The 14,883-nt window shown below is 39.9% G+C and overlaps 3 protein-coding genes across 3 annotated transcripts; 2 read left to right on the top strand and 1 right to left on the bottom strand.

Annotated features, from left to right (window-relative positions):
• Window positions 1–190: 190 nt before the first annotated feature.
• Window positions 191–1,235, bottom strand: LOC109017765. The gene is made up of 3 exons (XM_035691561.1): window positions 909–1,235; window positions 733–801; window positions 191–688 (listed from the first exon to the last, which is right to left on the bottom strand). The coding sequence occupies exons 1-3, from the start codon at window positions 1,233–1,235 to the stop codon at window positions 191–193; spliced, it is 894 nt and encodes a 297-aa protein (XP_035547454.1).
• A 4,368-nt stretch (window positions 1,236–5,603) lies between these two features.
• LOC118348953 lies at window positions 5,604–7,660 on the top strand. Its single transcript, XM_035691560.1, has 5 exons — window positions 5,604–5,751; window positions 6,611–6,777; window positions 6,830–7,091; window positions 7,302–7,397; window positions 7,491–7,660. Exons 1-5 carry the CDS (start codon window positions 5,604–5,606, stop codon window positions 7,658–7,660), a joined length of 843 nt encoding a protein of 280 aa, XP_035547453.1.
• Window positions 7,661–7,795: 135 nt separating this feature from the next.
• On the top strand, window positions 7,796–14,622 carry LOC109016011 (ubiquitin carboxyl-terminal hydrolase 6-like). The gene is made up of 17 exons (XM_035691559.1): window positions 7,796–8,210; window positions 8,805–9,101; window positions 9,220–9,320; window positions 10,189–10,289; window positions 10,415–10,541; window positions 11,068–11,127; window positions 11,243–11,310; window positions 11,610–11,660; window positions 12,125–12,233; window positions 12,483–12,571; window positions 12,984–13,053; window positions 13,282–13,362; window positions 13,479–13,580; window positions 13,671–13,719; window positions 13,842–13,961; window positions 14,057–14,131; window positions 14,416–14,622. The coding sequence occupies exons 1-17, from the start codon at window positions 7,796–7,798 to the stop codon at window positions 14,469–14,471; spliced, it is 1,971 nt and encodes a 656-aa protein (XP_035547452.1). The 3' UTR covers window positions 14,472–14,622.
• The last annotated feature ends 261 nt before the right edge of the window (window positions 14,623–14,883 follow it).

Raw genomic sequence — 14,883 nt, 5'->3', positions numbered from 1 at the left:
CAGAGCCTAAAACAGGTCCTCCATAATCCGTCCTCATTTCAATCAAATTACAACAAATCAAACAAACAACCCCGCATTGGAAAATGAGGCTGTTTATAAACTCATCAACGAAATACAAATAGTCTCACTTCTACATAAAGGGTGACAATGCCATAGAAAATATAGCCTAAGAATTAAAACCCCGCCTACTTTAACAATGACGGGCCCAAGAGTCCCTCCTTGCAGCATCCAAGGACAAGAAAAACTGTCGCATCTCTGGGTTCAGTAATTCCTTAATTGCGCGAACAAGTTGGGATGGATCCAACGGAGGGGAAAGCTCGCTTAGCAACGTCGCACAATGACTAATCGGATCATACCCCGCATTGGTCCCCTCACTAGGCTCTGACTCTTTGCTGCGCTTCGATGATGCCACAGCTTCTGCATCCTCATATCGTTTATGCCTCGCTCTCTGCGTCAGTTTAACCTCCTCGACGGCCTCAGAAAGCTGCACCTCAAAATCGCTCTTCTTTCTTGGCTTCGGCCTACGTGATGACCCAGTCACGGCATCCACTGCAGGTGACCCGATCCCCATCAAGTCAATAAAGTCATCATTGCCAATGGGCAATCCCTGTCGATGGCCTAGTGCGGGAGGCACTCGAGCTCGCATCTCCTCATCCAGGCGCCGCTCGTCGTCGCTATCTGCGGGTAGCTGTGTTGATGCGTGTTGCATAGTCCCGTATGCAACGGACGCGCCAAATATGGTGCATAGCTCCTCGTACTTTGGCAGCCAAAAGTACGAAACCTCCCCCATTTCGATTTAACCTAACAATTATAGAAGAAACATACGCAGTTAATAATCAAACCTCGAGTGCTCAAACAACAAATTTGAAGGGTGCAATAAAGATGGTTAACTTTAATTAAAATTTTACCCTAATGGCATTCTCCCAGCACTCGTCACTCGCGACAACTGTCTTTGTGTCGGGATCCCAGCCCATACCAGTTTGGCTCAACAAATCGGTAAACAAGCGCTGCATCCCCTTCAACCTCGTCAATTTTCCACGGACCTGGTTCCCGTCAAACACTTTCTTCCCAACAGCAGTGAGTCGCTGTGCATAAACTCCATGCTCTCTAAACGTTATCTTTCCGCCCTTTAATCTACCTTGAAGCGCGTCCTGGTAGAGCATGTCGATGAATATCTCCTCCATGGCATCGCCCCAAAGCACATTATCCCGGCTCGTATCTTCGGGGTCCTCCATTTGAAATAGCTAAAATGGTAATATAAGGAAAAAAGAAAAAAGGTTTTGCATGTCAACTACGCTACGTTATATGCGTTAATATGAGTAACGAGCCGGAATTACAAATGACCCATACCTGTTGATACGGCCGATGTGTAGCAGATGAGCGTAAGGAGTATCGCTATGGGAACATGGATGACGTAAGTTTATTAATCTCCATGAAACTTTGTTATATATAAATACACAACAGTTGTAGGAGAAAAACTGAAACTCAAAACACTACACTACCACATTCAACCACATGCATACCAAAACCCAAACCCCCAACCACAGTAGTAACCTTTTTCCTATTCTGACATGTGACTGCCGCCCATGGATTTAAGTTGTATAATAATGATAGACACACAGTTTTTTGTATGTCACAGTCGATACAGAACAATGAGTATATTTGAAAGTTTTTTCACTGATTAGATGCAATGTTGTTAATTGGAATGGAGTTTAATTATATGCAAGCAGGAACTATTCGTATAAAACGATAAAAGGCTAGCTGAATTTAGCCAAAAGGATACACAAAATATTTTCTTAGGCATTGACATGGTTTAACGTCATACTATGTTTAAGCCCATCAACTTGAAAAGTACTTTTTTAAAATTATCTTTGCGGGCCAAGTTGTTGTATATAAATAAAGATATATATATATTCTTTTAATTATCAAGGATAATTCATTAAGTACTTATCAAGGATAATTCATCAACTTGAAAAGTACTTTTTTAAAATTATTCTTTTAAGTAAAAGGAAGACTTGGAATCTATTGAAGCAATCCACATGATGAACTCTCCTTACGAAGTCAACTCTTGATATATAATTTTCTTCCTATTTAATTAGTAATCCGGCAACAAATTAAAGCTTAGGAATGAAATTAAAGATCAGAGAGTGAAATTATTAGAATTAGTACCCACCACCTTTCACACAATGACTAATGTGTATGTGGCAATAATTTACGGAATGGATAATAGAGCTTTTCAAACCTTTTTGTTATCCATAAGCCATAAGGGGATCATTCAACTATAAAGTGCTATAGTGTGTTAAAATTAAAATATATATATGTTAGAAACTGATTATTTTGTATATTTCCTGGTTTTTCCTTCCAACAACAATACTAGAAGAGAGGAAACACAGAATTTATTACATATCATAAAATAAAATGAGGCCCCAAGCAAACTAATGTTTCAACTATAAAATACATGCAAATGCAAAAATCTCCCCACATTACCTCAAACTACTCCATGAAAGTAAAATACATCCAAATGCAAAAATCAAAACCACATGAATACACGTCATGCGCAGATTTGAGAAAGAAAAATTAAAACCCCATTCCCACATTCAACCACATGCATAGCAAAACCAAAACCCCAAAACCAGAACAAGAATCAAGACAACAACTAACAAGCTGAAATGAGGACCCAAGCAAACTATGCCATTCAAGTATGCAAATGCACTCAATGAACCATATTATGCACGGCAGTAGCAGGAAGAAGAAAGAAAAATTAAACCACATGCATACCAAAACCAAAAACCACATGCATACCAAAACCAAAAATCCAAAAAACAAAACAATAATCACTTTTACAACTAACCTATGAAATGAGGCCCCAAGCAAACTAATGTTTCAACCATAAAATACATGCAAATGCAAAAATCTCCCCACATTACAGCCAACAATAATCTAGAACTAAAATCCATGCAAATGCAAAAATCTGTCCAAACCCCATGCATCGAGTAGCATATTTGACAAAGAAAAAATAAAACCCCATTCCCACTGTCAACCACATGCATACCAAAACCAAAACCCCAAAAACAGATCAATATTCACTTCTACAACTAACCTATGAAATGAGGCCCCAAACAAACTAATGTTTCAACTATAAAATACAAGCAATTGCAAAAATGTCCTCAATATGGTGCACGGCTGTAGTTAGTTACAAAACAAAAAACTAACACCCCATTCCCACATTCAACCACATGCATACCAAAACCAAAACTCCCAACAAATCAATTATAGTCACTTTCACAACAAACCTATGAAATGAGGCCCCAAGGAAACTACTCCATTCAACTAAAATACATGGGGCAGCAAAAAACTCCCCACATTATGCACGGCAGAGATTAGATTTTAAACTTGAAAAATTAACACCCCATTCCCACATTCAACCACATGCATAGCAAAACCAAAACCCCAAAACCAGAACAAGAATCAAGACAACAACTAACAAGCTGAAATGAGGACCCAAGCAAACTATGCCATTCAAGTATGCAAATGCACTCAATGAACCATATTATGCACGGCAGTAGCAGGAAGAAGAAAGAAAAATTAAAACACCCCATTCCCACATTCAACCACATGCATACCAAAACCAAAACCCCAAAAAACAAAACAATAATCACTTTTACAACTAACCTATGAAATGAGGCCCCTTTGCAAACTCCATTCAACTAAAAAACATGCAAATGGAAAAAGCTCCCCACATTATGCATGAATCTCCCCACACAATGCACGGCAAATTTGTAAACAATTCACAAAAGCATAAGTTGAGGAAGCCCTACTTAAAGATAATGATAAGTCGTATGAATGGGGCCCCAACCAAACTACCACATTCAGCCCATGCAAACCCAAAAATAAAACCACAACCATGGCAACCATAAACATATGCAGCCATGATTATGCATTGATATCCACATTCACGTATGCATCGACCAATCATGCAAATTAACAAAATAACATCTAAAGAAATGAAATGGGTAAACAACATAAAAATTTTCTAAACACCTTACCATACATCACTGAAAATTATAATAACATTTTAATTTAACTGTCGTGGTCATGAGCACATCAATGATAATATGGATATACATTTATCTCGGTCAATAACCACAACAATAATAAATTTAAGGAGAAATTCATCTCCACACTAGAGTAATGCCGACTGATTTAACATGCCCATGCATTTCTAACAGCTTAAAATGATTTGAGATGAGATTCACATACTTGGAAGGATCGTGTTCTTGGAGCCGTGATGGTGAAAGAAATACCCCGTAGGTGGTTATGGTGGAATCGACTTCTTGAGGTCGGGTGTTTGCAGATTTTGTGCGTTGTGGGTTTCATTTGTGAAGGGGATTTATGAATTTCTCATGTAAGGGGCTCTGACAATATTCCCTAAATCTACACTGTACAAGGCGAATCTAAAATCAAAACCCTAGAACTGATTTAACACAGCCTTTGGGTCAGGGGGCAGGGGAATCTCTGTCATGGAAGGGGGACGTGATTGTGTACGGTTACCTTGTAATAGATGAAACCCAAATCGATTGGTGGGGATGGTATCTCTCACGCGACTGAGCTCCCTGGGTTGCCTCAGACCGTCGGTCTTAAGATGCTTCCACCTCGGGTTGCCTTCGAACTGGTGCGTTTGGGAGATCGCAGATGAGATGCCCCCTCGCCCATGCCGTGAAGTGGTCTGAAATGGTGAGGTATGGCGTCGATGATGGCAGGAGATGGGTCTGCCCAGAGTGAGGAGCTTCGCCTGGAGATGAATGGTGCGTGAAGAGGTGGGTGAGGGCCTTCGAGCTCTGCGTGGAGTTGATGGGTTTGTGAAGGGCATGGGTGAAGGGGTGGGTGAGAGGGCCTTGCAAATTAACACCCGTGTAATGGAAACAGTAAAAAGCAAAAAGCAACGGTCAAAACTCCATATTTGTCTTATATGAGAGAATCTCTTGTGAGGTGTGGTTTGACAGACCACTTTTCCCGTACGAACTCAGTTTGAAATTGGATGAAGTAACCTTCGAATCCAAACAAGGCCTAAATCTTCGGCTTCTCTGTCGTCGGTGACTCATGAGACGACAGCCACAACTTCGATTTCCCGTGTAACAGCAACTTCCGAGGTAGCCAACGGCCCAACGCAAGGTCTTTTGGAACTCGGGAAGTCATTGGATGGGCCACCACCCACTGTGGTGGCTCAGACTACGTCGATGGTACTCTCTGAACCTTCGCTTGACTTTATGGCGGTGACGGCAACCTCAGTTTTGAGATCCCAAGTGACGGCAACCTCCGAGGTAGCCAATGGCCCTCCGCAAGGTTTGTTAGAACTCGGGGAGTTCTTGGTTGGGCCACCACCCTTTGTGGTGGTACAACCTATGCCGCCGGTACCCTCTGATCTTTTGCCAGCCTCTTTGGTGACAAATTATTTGCTGGAGTTGGCAGTTTCTCCGGGATTGGAGATGGTAGAAGATGCTGGCACTTTGATTTTGTTTTCTAATAACAGGGAGGGGGAGGATGAACCTACTCCAATCTTCTCTTTTCATACCAATGTGTTTGATTGGGTTATTTAGAGAGCGATGGATATTAAGCATATGGTAGGAATCTCTTATGGGAATTTTGAAGCTGAATTTATGGCTCTACTTATTGCTGTAGAGGCTGTGAATGCCCAATCCAAGTCCGATCAATTATTGGCTTCGGCAAAAAAAGGGAAAGAGAACTCAGAAGGTTAGATTGGGCAATGAAAGAGGATGGAGGTGAGAAAAGCTCTACCCGGGAGCGTAGTAAGGGGAGGGGTAAAGTGGTTGTTCCATGAAACAAAAAATAATTTCATGGAATGTAAAGGGGCTACAGGATCCTAATAAGCGGCTCCAAGTCAGAAATTTACTTCGCCAATGGAAATAGGACATTATTTGCTTATAAGAGACTAAGTTGGAAGCTATCACAAGACAAGTAGTTTGAAGCTTATGGAGAGAGCAACATGTTGAGTGGTCTTATTTACCTTCAAGAGGAGCTCCCGGGGGAGTTCTCATTATGTTTGATACAAGGGCGGTGGAAAGGGTGGAAGAGTGTGTGGGTGTTTTCTCAGTTGCATGCTCTTTTGTTAATCTAGAAGATGGCTTCAAATGGACTTTTGCTGGTGTTTACGGCCCAAATATTGATTCTGAGAGAAGATTTTTGTGGGACGAACTGGCGGGAGTCATTAGTTGGTGGGAGCTTCCAAGTTGCATCGGGGGGGGGGACTTTATTACATCTCGCTTTCCATGCGAAAGGTCAGGAGCTCCCCACATCACTCATGCTATGAGTGATTTTTCTGACTTCATTTCAGAATAGGAGCTCATGGACATTCCATTATCTGGAGGCACGTTTACTTGGTCCAATAACCGGGATTTTCATTCTTGGTCGAGGATCGATAGATTTTTGCTAACCTCCGATTGGGAGTCATATTTTCCGGATGTAGCTTAAAGAAGATTACCTCGTTTATACTCCGACCACTTCCCCATCATTTTAGATTGTTGAGGTATCCAAGGGGGTAAAAGGTATTTCAAATTTGAGCATATGTGGCTTAAAATTGACGGTTTTGTAGACAGGGTCAGACTATGGTGGACTTCCTATAGTTTTCAAGGCTCTCCAAGCTTCATTATGGCAAAAAAGTTGAAAACGCTAAAACAGGACCTGAAGCAGTGGAATGATCAAGTTTTTGGCAATGTGTTTCAGCAGAAGCGCTCCCCTATTGAGGACAGGGTCTGGAAGGTGAGGAGGAGGCTAGAATCCTCTCTGAACCTGAGAAAATTCTTAAAAGCAGGTAGTTGCTGATCTTGAAAGGGTTATTTTGATGGAGGAGATTTCTTGGAGACAGAAATCAAGGATTCTCTGGCTTAAGGAAGGGGACAAATGTATGAAATTCTTCTATAGGATGGCTAACTCTCATAGGAGAAACAATGATATTGATACATTGATGGTAGATGGGGTAGCTTCTTCGGATCAGAGGGTTTTCGAAAACCACATTGAACATTACTATCAACAACTCCTATTTGAGGAGCATAATTTGAGACCGAGAGTGGATGGTTTGTCTCTTTTCCCTTTAGACTATCAGTGCGTAGGGTGGTTAGAAATGCCTTTTACAGAAGAGGAAGTGGGCAATGTTATCAGATAGGTATGACAAGTGATAAGGCTCCCGGTCCGGATGACTTTACTTTGGGTTTCTTTTAAGTTTGTTGAGAGGTGGTCAAGGAGGATATTATGCAAGTCTTTCATGATTTTCATTCTAATGCTAGATTTGAAGAGTCTCAATGCCACCTTTTTAGCCCTCATTCCTAAAAAGGTGGGGTCCACGGATGTGAGAGACTTTCGCCCCTTTAGTCTTGTGAATGGTATGTACAAGATTCTATCCAAAGTATTAGCAAATAGGCTAAGCTAAATGGTGGAAAAACTTATTTCGAAGCTACAAAATGCGTTTGTCAAAGGTAGACAAATTCTTGACTCGGTACTTATCGCAAATGACGTATTGGATGGTCGATTGAAGTCTAGAGAACCTGGGTTGCTTTGCAAGTTAGACATGGAGAAAGCATACGATCATGTAAACTGGAAGTTCCTCCTTCACTTACTTGAAAGATGTGGTTTTGGGGGAAAATGACAGAAATGGGTAGAATTTTGTATCTCTTCAGCTCGTTTCTCTATTTTGGTAAATGAATCTCCGGTTGGTTTCTTCAACTCCTCTTGTGGCCTGAGACAGGGAGATCCGCTTTCTTCTCTTCCTTTTCTTTTTGTCATGGAAGCTCTCAGCAAGATGATTGAGGGCTTGGTGGATGGTGGGTTGCTCCATGGTTTCTCAGTGGGGAATGACAATCTCCATATTTCTCACTTGTTATTTGCAGATGACACGCTCATCTTTTATGGTGCACACCTTGGACAAGTCCAAGACTTGAGGGCGCTTCTCCTTTGCTTTGCTGTTGTGTCAGGTCTGAGCATTAACCTTGCAAAGTTAGAAATAGTGCCAGTGGGGGCTGCCCCCTATGTGGAGATTCTAGCTACTACCCTGGGTTGTAAGATATATTCGCTCCATTTGAAGTATCTTGGCTTACCTTTGGGTGCATCTTTTAAATCTGAAAGGATTTGGAACGATGTAGTCGTAAGGGTGGAGTGCAGATTGGCTGCTTGGAAGAGGCTATACTTGTCGAAAGGTGGTAGGTTGACTTTGATTAAAAGTACTATTTCTAACTTACCCACCTAGTTTTTGTCTTTGTTCCTGCTTCCCTTAAAGGTGGCTAATCGCATTGAGAAGATATAAAAGGATTTCTTATGGAGTGGATTGGGAGAAGAGTTCAAATTCCACTTGGTTAATTGGTCAACAATTTGTACCCCAATTTCGGGAGGAGGTTTGGGGATTCGCCATTTGATAAAATTCAATCAAGCTCTCTTGGGTAAGTGGTTGTGGAGGTACCAAAATGAAAGGGAGGCACTATGGAAGTCCGTTATAGATTCTCAATTTGGGGAAGCTTGGGGAGGCTGGTGCTCGAATGAGGTACGAGGTTCTCATGGTGTGAGCTTGTGGAAAAACATTAGAAACCTTTGGAGGATCTTCCGGGGTCATGAACATTTCGTTGTAGGTGATGGTTTGCGTGTCCATTTTTAGCTTGATATATGGTGTGGCAACCACTGTCTACGAGATACCTTCCCTGCCATCTTTGCGATTGCTAGAGTAAAGGAGGCATCGATTGCCGACCTTTTGGTCTTTTCTAATGGCACCCCCCAATGAAATGTTGATTTCATTAGGGCAGCTCATGATTGGGAGTTGGAGTCTTTTACGGAGTTCTTTGCGGCATTATATTCTGGAAGTATTCCAGGGAGTTTTGGAGACAAGATACTTTGGAAGCATTTTAAGAAAGGTACTTTCTCTGTCAGTTCTTTTTACCATAAGCTCATGAACTCCGGATTGTCTATGTTCTCGTGGAAGAGCATATGGAAGAAGAAAGCTTTTTCAAAAGCAGCTTTTTTTGTCTGGACAGCTTCTTTAGACAAGATTCTCACTATAGATAATTTGAGGAAACGTTGGGTTATTGTCCTAGATTGGTGTTGTATGTGTAAAAAGCATGGGGAGTCAGTTGATCATCTGCTTCTATACTGCGAGGTGGTAAAGACGATATGGGATGAGGTCTTCTTAAGAGTCGGATTATCTTGGGTTATGCCTTGTAGGCTGGTGGACTTTCTTGCAAGTTGGAGAGGTCTTTTTGGAGATTCTTAGGTTGCGGCAATTTGCAGATTGGTACCAATATGCTTGTGTTGGTGTATTTGGAGTGAGAGAAATTCTAGATGTTTTGATGATCTTGAGAGAACATTGGTTGAGCTTAAAGCTTTCTTATTTTAGTCATTGTTTCTTTGGGTGGGGGCTATAGTTTGTAATGGATCTAGTGTCCATGATCTTCTTCTTTCTATTGTAACCTCTAGCTAGGCGGTTTGTCATGTATACTTCCTGTATACCTGGGCCTTGCCTATTTCTAAGAATACAATATCCTTGATTACCTATATAAAAAAAAAAAAGTCTGGGTTCAATCGTCTTAACTTCATATTCATGACCAGAAAATGAACGAAATTCATGGAATCAGACAAATTGGAGCATAAAAAAAGTTTTTTTCTTCCCTTGGGTATGATGCGGTCACAGAAAAAGGTTACAATCATGTTTGGTTTAGGCTGAGGTTGGCCTGTTCATCTTGAAAATCATGACCACGCTGTGCCTATTATGGCATCTTCTTGCCACAACTTTGTCTCTCTTAATTTTCTAGACTTCAAAGACTTTTTGCTCATATTTCTTCTTTTAGCTGGGTGTTTCCTTTACAAGCTCCCCATTCGTTTGGGTTGCACGCCCCTTTGTACTTTTGATCAAATGTATTAATTATCGTCATCAAAGTAAAATGGATTAGTTATCAACATATTTTTTCCCTTAATTTGAAATTAGGATATTGTTATTTTTTTTTTTACTGATTCAATATCTTAGAATCTTAGGATAGTGTTATTTTTTTTTAATAAAATATTTGATTACTTATCCATTTTTTTTCTAATTTATACCAAGTTTGCTTTGAAGGTCATTGTTTTAATTTTGATACTTTAGTCTTTTCCTCTGCTTTATGAATTGAAATTCTCAGCCCTTGCTGTTTCTGTTTCTAGGGTCATAGTGCTGGTCTATTTAATCTGGGAAACACCTGTTACATGAACTCCACAGTACAATGTCTGCATTCTGTTCCAGAGTTGAAGTCAGCTTTGGTCAAGTGAGTTGTTTTCTTCAATTATTAAAGGGGAATTGTTTCAGAATGTTTCTCTATATTGCTGTTTTCATAGTTAATTTGCTGCATTTTATGTGACTGGCGTGCATCAATTTGTAAAATCTGATTAGGTACTCACACTCTGGAAGAAGCAATGATGTGGATCAGTCTTCTCATATGCTGACTATAGCGACACGTGATTTATTTAATGAGCTTGATAAAAGTGTCAAACCTGTGGCACCGATGCAATTTTGGATGGTTTGTTCTCTTGTTTTACCCTTTTATTTATTATTGGACACCTTTTTTTATCTTTCCTTTGCAACCAGGGTACTTGTGGGATTTGCTAAGATCCCAAGTGTAGCACCATGGACAGAAAAACCTATAGCATGAATCTGGAAAAAAATTTGCAAAGAACTTTATTGTTAAGAAAATGAAGTAGCATATGTGTCCTCTGCTTGCACAATGCCACGTGCTTAGGGCTTATAGAAATGTCATTCATCCCATGCTTTCTATTATTGCATTGCTAAAGTACACAGTTCATTTAACACTTCGTAGGAGTTCTTTCTTGGCTCTGTCTTCCATCTCCGGTATAGGAGTTCATGAACTTACTCAGCCATAGTTAGGTTTTTTTTTGCTAGTTATTTCGACATGCATCAAATTCATCAAATCTGAGCCTCTTCATAAACATTACTTTTGGCAAACGTTGTCCATGATTGGTTGCTATTGCATTTTTCCTGCTGGTAATGGAGGGAAAACCTATTATGTTCATTTGTGATGTTTGCAGGTGTTGCGTAAAAAGTATCCTCAATTTGGCCAGCTGCATAATGGTGTCTTCATGCAACAGGTCTTAAACTACCTTCTTCTGATACCTTTAAAAAAAACTACTTTCTTCTGATTGTAATATCTTACTAGTTTGATTTGGTGATAAGTTTATCTATTCAATTTTATCTATGTCACAGGATGCTGAAGAATGTTGGACCCAGCTTTTATATACACTTTCTCAGTCTCTTAAATCAACTGGTTCTAGGTATTTTTCCTTTTACTCTGTAGGATGTAAATGCTACTGTACTATGTCCATGTGGATGTCTGGGAACTGATGTTGGCTGTAGAAAAAATTATAGTAGATTATTGATTGCTATATACTTCCCTGTGCCCACTCTCCCTTTTCCCTCCTTCAAACTTCTTGCATGGCTAATTTTCACAAAAGGCTGTTTCTTCTGTAGCACTCTGATCCTTTTTTGTCTTACCTGCATTTATTGGTTTAATTGTTTCCCTTTTTTTTCCTATCAGTAGTATAACGTCATCCTGTATGACATTCTCTTGCAGTGAAATTCCTGACACTATGAAGGCCCTCTTTGGCATCGAACTTGTTAGCAGGTAGTCATGCATGCCGTTATTTCATAATTAAACATTGGCTTAAAGCAGTAGTCTCAGTTTAGTTATTACTTCCTCGATCTGAACATAAAGGAGAGTTTACAAATGATACACATTTTAATGAAATGAACACTCTTTCCCAAAATACACATATGGACCAAGAAAGGTGGATTCATATTTGAAAGGAAAAAAGGTGAGTTCAAGTTTTTAAGATAAGGTGAGAAGTTAATAGATATCAATTTCATTTTATGAAACTCTCAATCTATTTTGGGACAGTCCAAAAAGGAAAGCACATTGTCTGCTGTGGGACAAAGAAATATTGGCTTTCATAGGCAGAATTCCATGAGTAATTAATCATAAATTGTACCGAGGCATCTTTTTATGATTCACCTGAATTCTCTTTTATTAAAACCTGGAAGATTGGTTATTTTTTGTATGAATGTGTTATTTGTGCTGGTGCGAGCCAGGGTGCATTGTCAAGAAAGTGGTGAAGAAAGTTCAGAGACAGAATCAGTTTATTCTCTTAAATGCCACATATCGCAAGAGGTGAACCATTTGCATGAAGGACTAAAGCATGTGAGTATAATCATCCAATTGTGAAGGTCTTTATTTTTTTCCACTTTAAGCACTTGCAAATTACCATGTCCATTGGAATTTGAGTTTGTGGTGCTCTCTTTGTATTTGCTAAATTGAAATTTTGTGTGGAATATGTGGATGTTCAAACTTTGAGTAAGCAAGCAATGACGAATTTCTTTACCCAGAGATCCTCCACTTTGAGGTGTTGAATAAGCTTTGTTATCTTGTTAATTTTACTGGTTATTGTAGGGTTTAAAATCAGAATTGGAAAAGGCTTCTCCTTCCTTGGGGCGTAGTGCAATTTACTTGAAAGAGTCTCGTATCAATGGCCTACCAAGGTACAACTTGCTTCTTCTGATTGTAAATTGTACTTTTTATTGCCCACCCGTGGGTAGCCCAAGTGGTAAGGGCAAACTAGTGTGCATGAGCCCCATGTCACAGGTTCGATTTCCCCTGGGATCCAACTGCGATTTAAGTGGGAGGCTGTGGGTTGCTGTGCTAGTCTCCCTGGGGGTTTAGTTTCCATGGGTGAGTCATAAGGGCTCTGCCGTGGGATGGTTCCCCCATCATTAAAAATAAAAAATGTACTTTTTATCCTTTGTAGCATGGAAGCCACCACTGTGAGGTTTTAGGACACGTGGATGTTCCTATTTAATGTCTGAATTATCCTGATTAGAAGAGCAATAAGAAAATCTTTCATTGCAGTTTATATGAATCCTTACAGTTGATGCATTTTTTTTTTTTCTCAAGGTACTTGACTGTTCAGTTTGTGCGTTTTTTCTGGAAGAGGGAATCAAATCAGAAGGCCAAAATTTTGCGGGTAATGCAAGTTTCCTTCTCCTGTATATTGTTACACTGCAGAGGGTGGGTTTCTCTTTTTCATATCATTGTGGAAATTGAGATGAAAAAAAGGGAAAGGAAATAAACCAAGAGCTCTCTCTTTTATGATTATTCTGCGTAGTATGGGTTAAGTACAAGTCCACATCCTGCTTCTGCCTATTTAAAACTGTCAGTGTCAATGTTACTTAAAAGACTTTACTTGTCTCAGAAAGTGGATTATCCATTGGAGTTGGATGTTTATGATTTGTGTTCAGATGATCTCCGCAAAAGATTGGAAACTCCTCGCCAGGTTTCTGCTTACATATGGCTTCGATGAACTTTTTGAATTACATCTCAGTCTAAAAAATACTTGATTCTTACCTCATGTTTTGTTGGACATTGTCATTTCTACATTTTAAAACTTAGGTGCTAAGGGACGAAGAAGGCAAAAAACTTGGTCTGAAAGCTAGCAAGGATGGTGTGGATGGTGCTGGTTCGAAAGATGATGTGAAGATGTCTAATGTAGAGGTGACTACCCAACCTAGTTATACACACATGTACAAACACTTATTTCTATGTGATAACGGAATTATGATCTGTTCTCATCTTTGCACACAGGGATCATCAAATGTAAGCGGTGAACCATCCAATGCTACATCCCAAGAAGGTACCAACTTTATATGCGTGTTAGCTGAACTTGGGGGTTCCATTGTACAATTAATTCGGGCTTTTGGAAATCTAGTGCATGTGGTCCCTTATTTTTGCTGTTTGACTGATTCTACAATGCAGGTGGTCCATCAGACAGGGAAACACATATGACTGGTGTTTATGATTTGGTCGCTGTGTTGACCCACAAGGGTAGGAGTGCTGACTCGGGGCATTATGTTGCTTGGGTCAAGCAAGAAAGCGGTCAGCTCTCTGCAAAATACTGTTTCGTACTTCATTTCATGTGGCTTGGGCTCAATGTAAGCTTTCAACTGATGAATAACCATTGTTGATCTCAGGGAAATGGATCGAGTATGATGATGACAACCCAATTGCACAGCGGGAGGAAGACATCACTAAACTGTCTGGAGGAGGTAAGATTGGAATTTTATTGGCTCGCATGATGGGATCAGTTTGCCCTGGCACATATCTGCAGACAGGCAAAAGTTAATTGGAAAACCATCCTTGTTAGTTAGTGTGCCTCCAATAGAATAGGGATACGTTTTGTGAGGACTGAACCAACCCTTTTACATTTTTTTTTTTTTTTTATCATTTATGAACCATAGGATTTGTCCATCTAGATATGGTTTTTCTCTACACCCCCAAAAATCATTATCAAACTGTACCTATGCTGAAGTTTCATCTTTTCTTGTTACAGGTGATTGGCACATGGCTTATATATGCATGTACAAGGCCCGAGTCGTCCCCATGTGATTTTTGTTGTCTCTTAGACCTGTTGAATAGGAATTAAAGAATTCTGCATTGTTACCACTGAGGTTTAAAAAGAAGTGTGCTACACAGCCTTCAATTGGATGGCGTATTTTAAATTCTTTATAATTCAATTTCGGTGAAAGAAAAAAAAGCTGCGAGTATAATCTTTTTCCGCTGAAATGCTTGTGTTTGGGTAAGTGAGTATTCTCGGGTCTTTTGTGAATAATAGTGAAAAGTTGACAGAAACTTGTGTAACCAAAGAGATGATGCATTTTAGGACTTTTTTGTCAGACTACACTCAGGTTCAAGTTGAGTCAGTACTTCAATCTCCAATGAAGTCAATATCTGATCAAGAAAAAAAAAAAAAAGAAGCCCACGATTGATTTCTTGGGCTGCATGACCAAGCATGCGTCTA

The sequence above is a fragment of the Juglans regia genome, chromosome 7, assembly GCF_001411555.2.
Source record: "Juglans regia cultivar Chandler chromosome 7, Walnut 2.0, whole genome shotgun sequence".
In the NCBI taxonomy this organism is placed as follows: domain Eukaryota; kingdom Viridiplantae; phylum Streptophyta; class Magnoliopsida; order Fagales; family Juglandaceae; genus Juglans; species Juglans regia.
This window is presented reverse-complemented; position numbering and strand designations above follow the sequence as displayed.

Coding starts and splice junctions, on each gene's coding strand:
- LOC118348953 (XM_035691560.1), top strand. CDS start 5,604: ATGGATATTAAGCATATGGTAGGAATCTCTTATGGGAATTTTGAAGCT. Junction 5,752..6,610: donor AGGGAAAGAGAACTCAGAAG/GTTAGATTGGGC, acceptor ACGGTTTTGTAG/ACAGGGTCAGACTATGGTGG. Junction 6,778..6,829: donor TTGAGGACAGGGTCTGGAAG/GTGAGGAGGAGG, acceptor TCTTAAAAGCAG/GTAGTTGCTGATCTTGAAAG.
- LOC109017765 (XM_035691561.1), bottom strand. CDS start 1,235: ATGGAGGACCCCGAAGATACGAGCCGGGATAATGTGCTTTGGGGCGAT. Junction 802..908: donor GCTGGGAGAATGCCATTAGG/GTAAAATTTTAA, acceptor TATAATTGTTAG/GTTAAATCGAAATGGGGGAG. Junction 689..732: donor GGAGCTATGCACCATATTTG/GCGCGTCCGTTG, acceptor GCATCAACACAG/CTACCCGCAGATAGCGACGA.
- LOC109016011 (XM_035691559.1), top strand. CDS start 7,796: ATGGAAGCTCTCAGCAAGATGATTGAGGGCTTGGTGGATGGTGGGTTG. Junction 10,290..10,414: donor TTGAAGTCAGCTTTGGTCAA/GTGAGTTGTTTT, acceptor AAATCTGATTAG/GTACTCACACTCTGGAAGAA. Junction 10,542..11,067: donor CACCGATGCAATTTTGGATG/GTTTGTTCTCTT, acceptor TGATGTTTGCAG/GTGTTGCGTAAAAAGTATCC.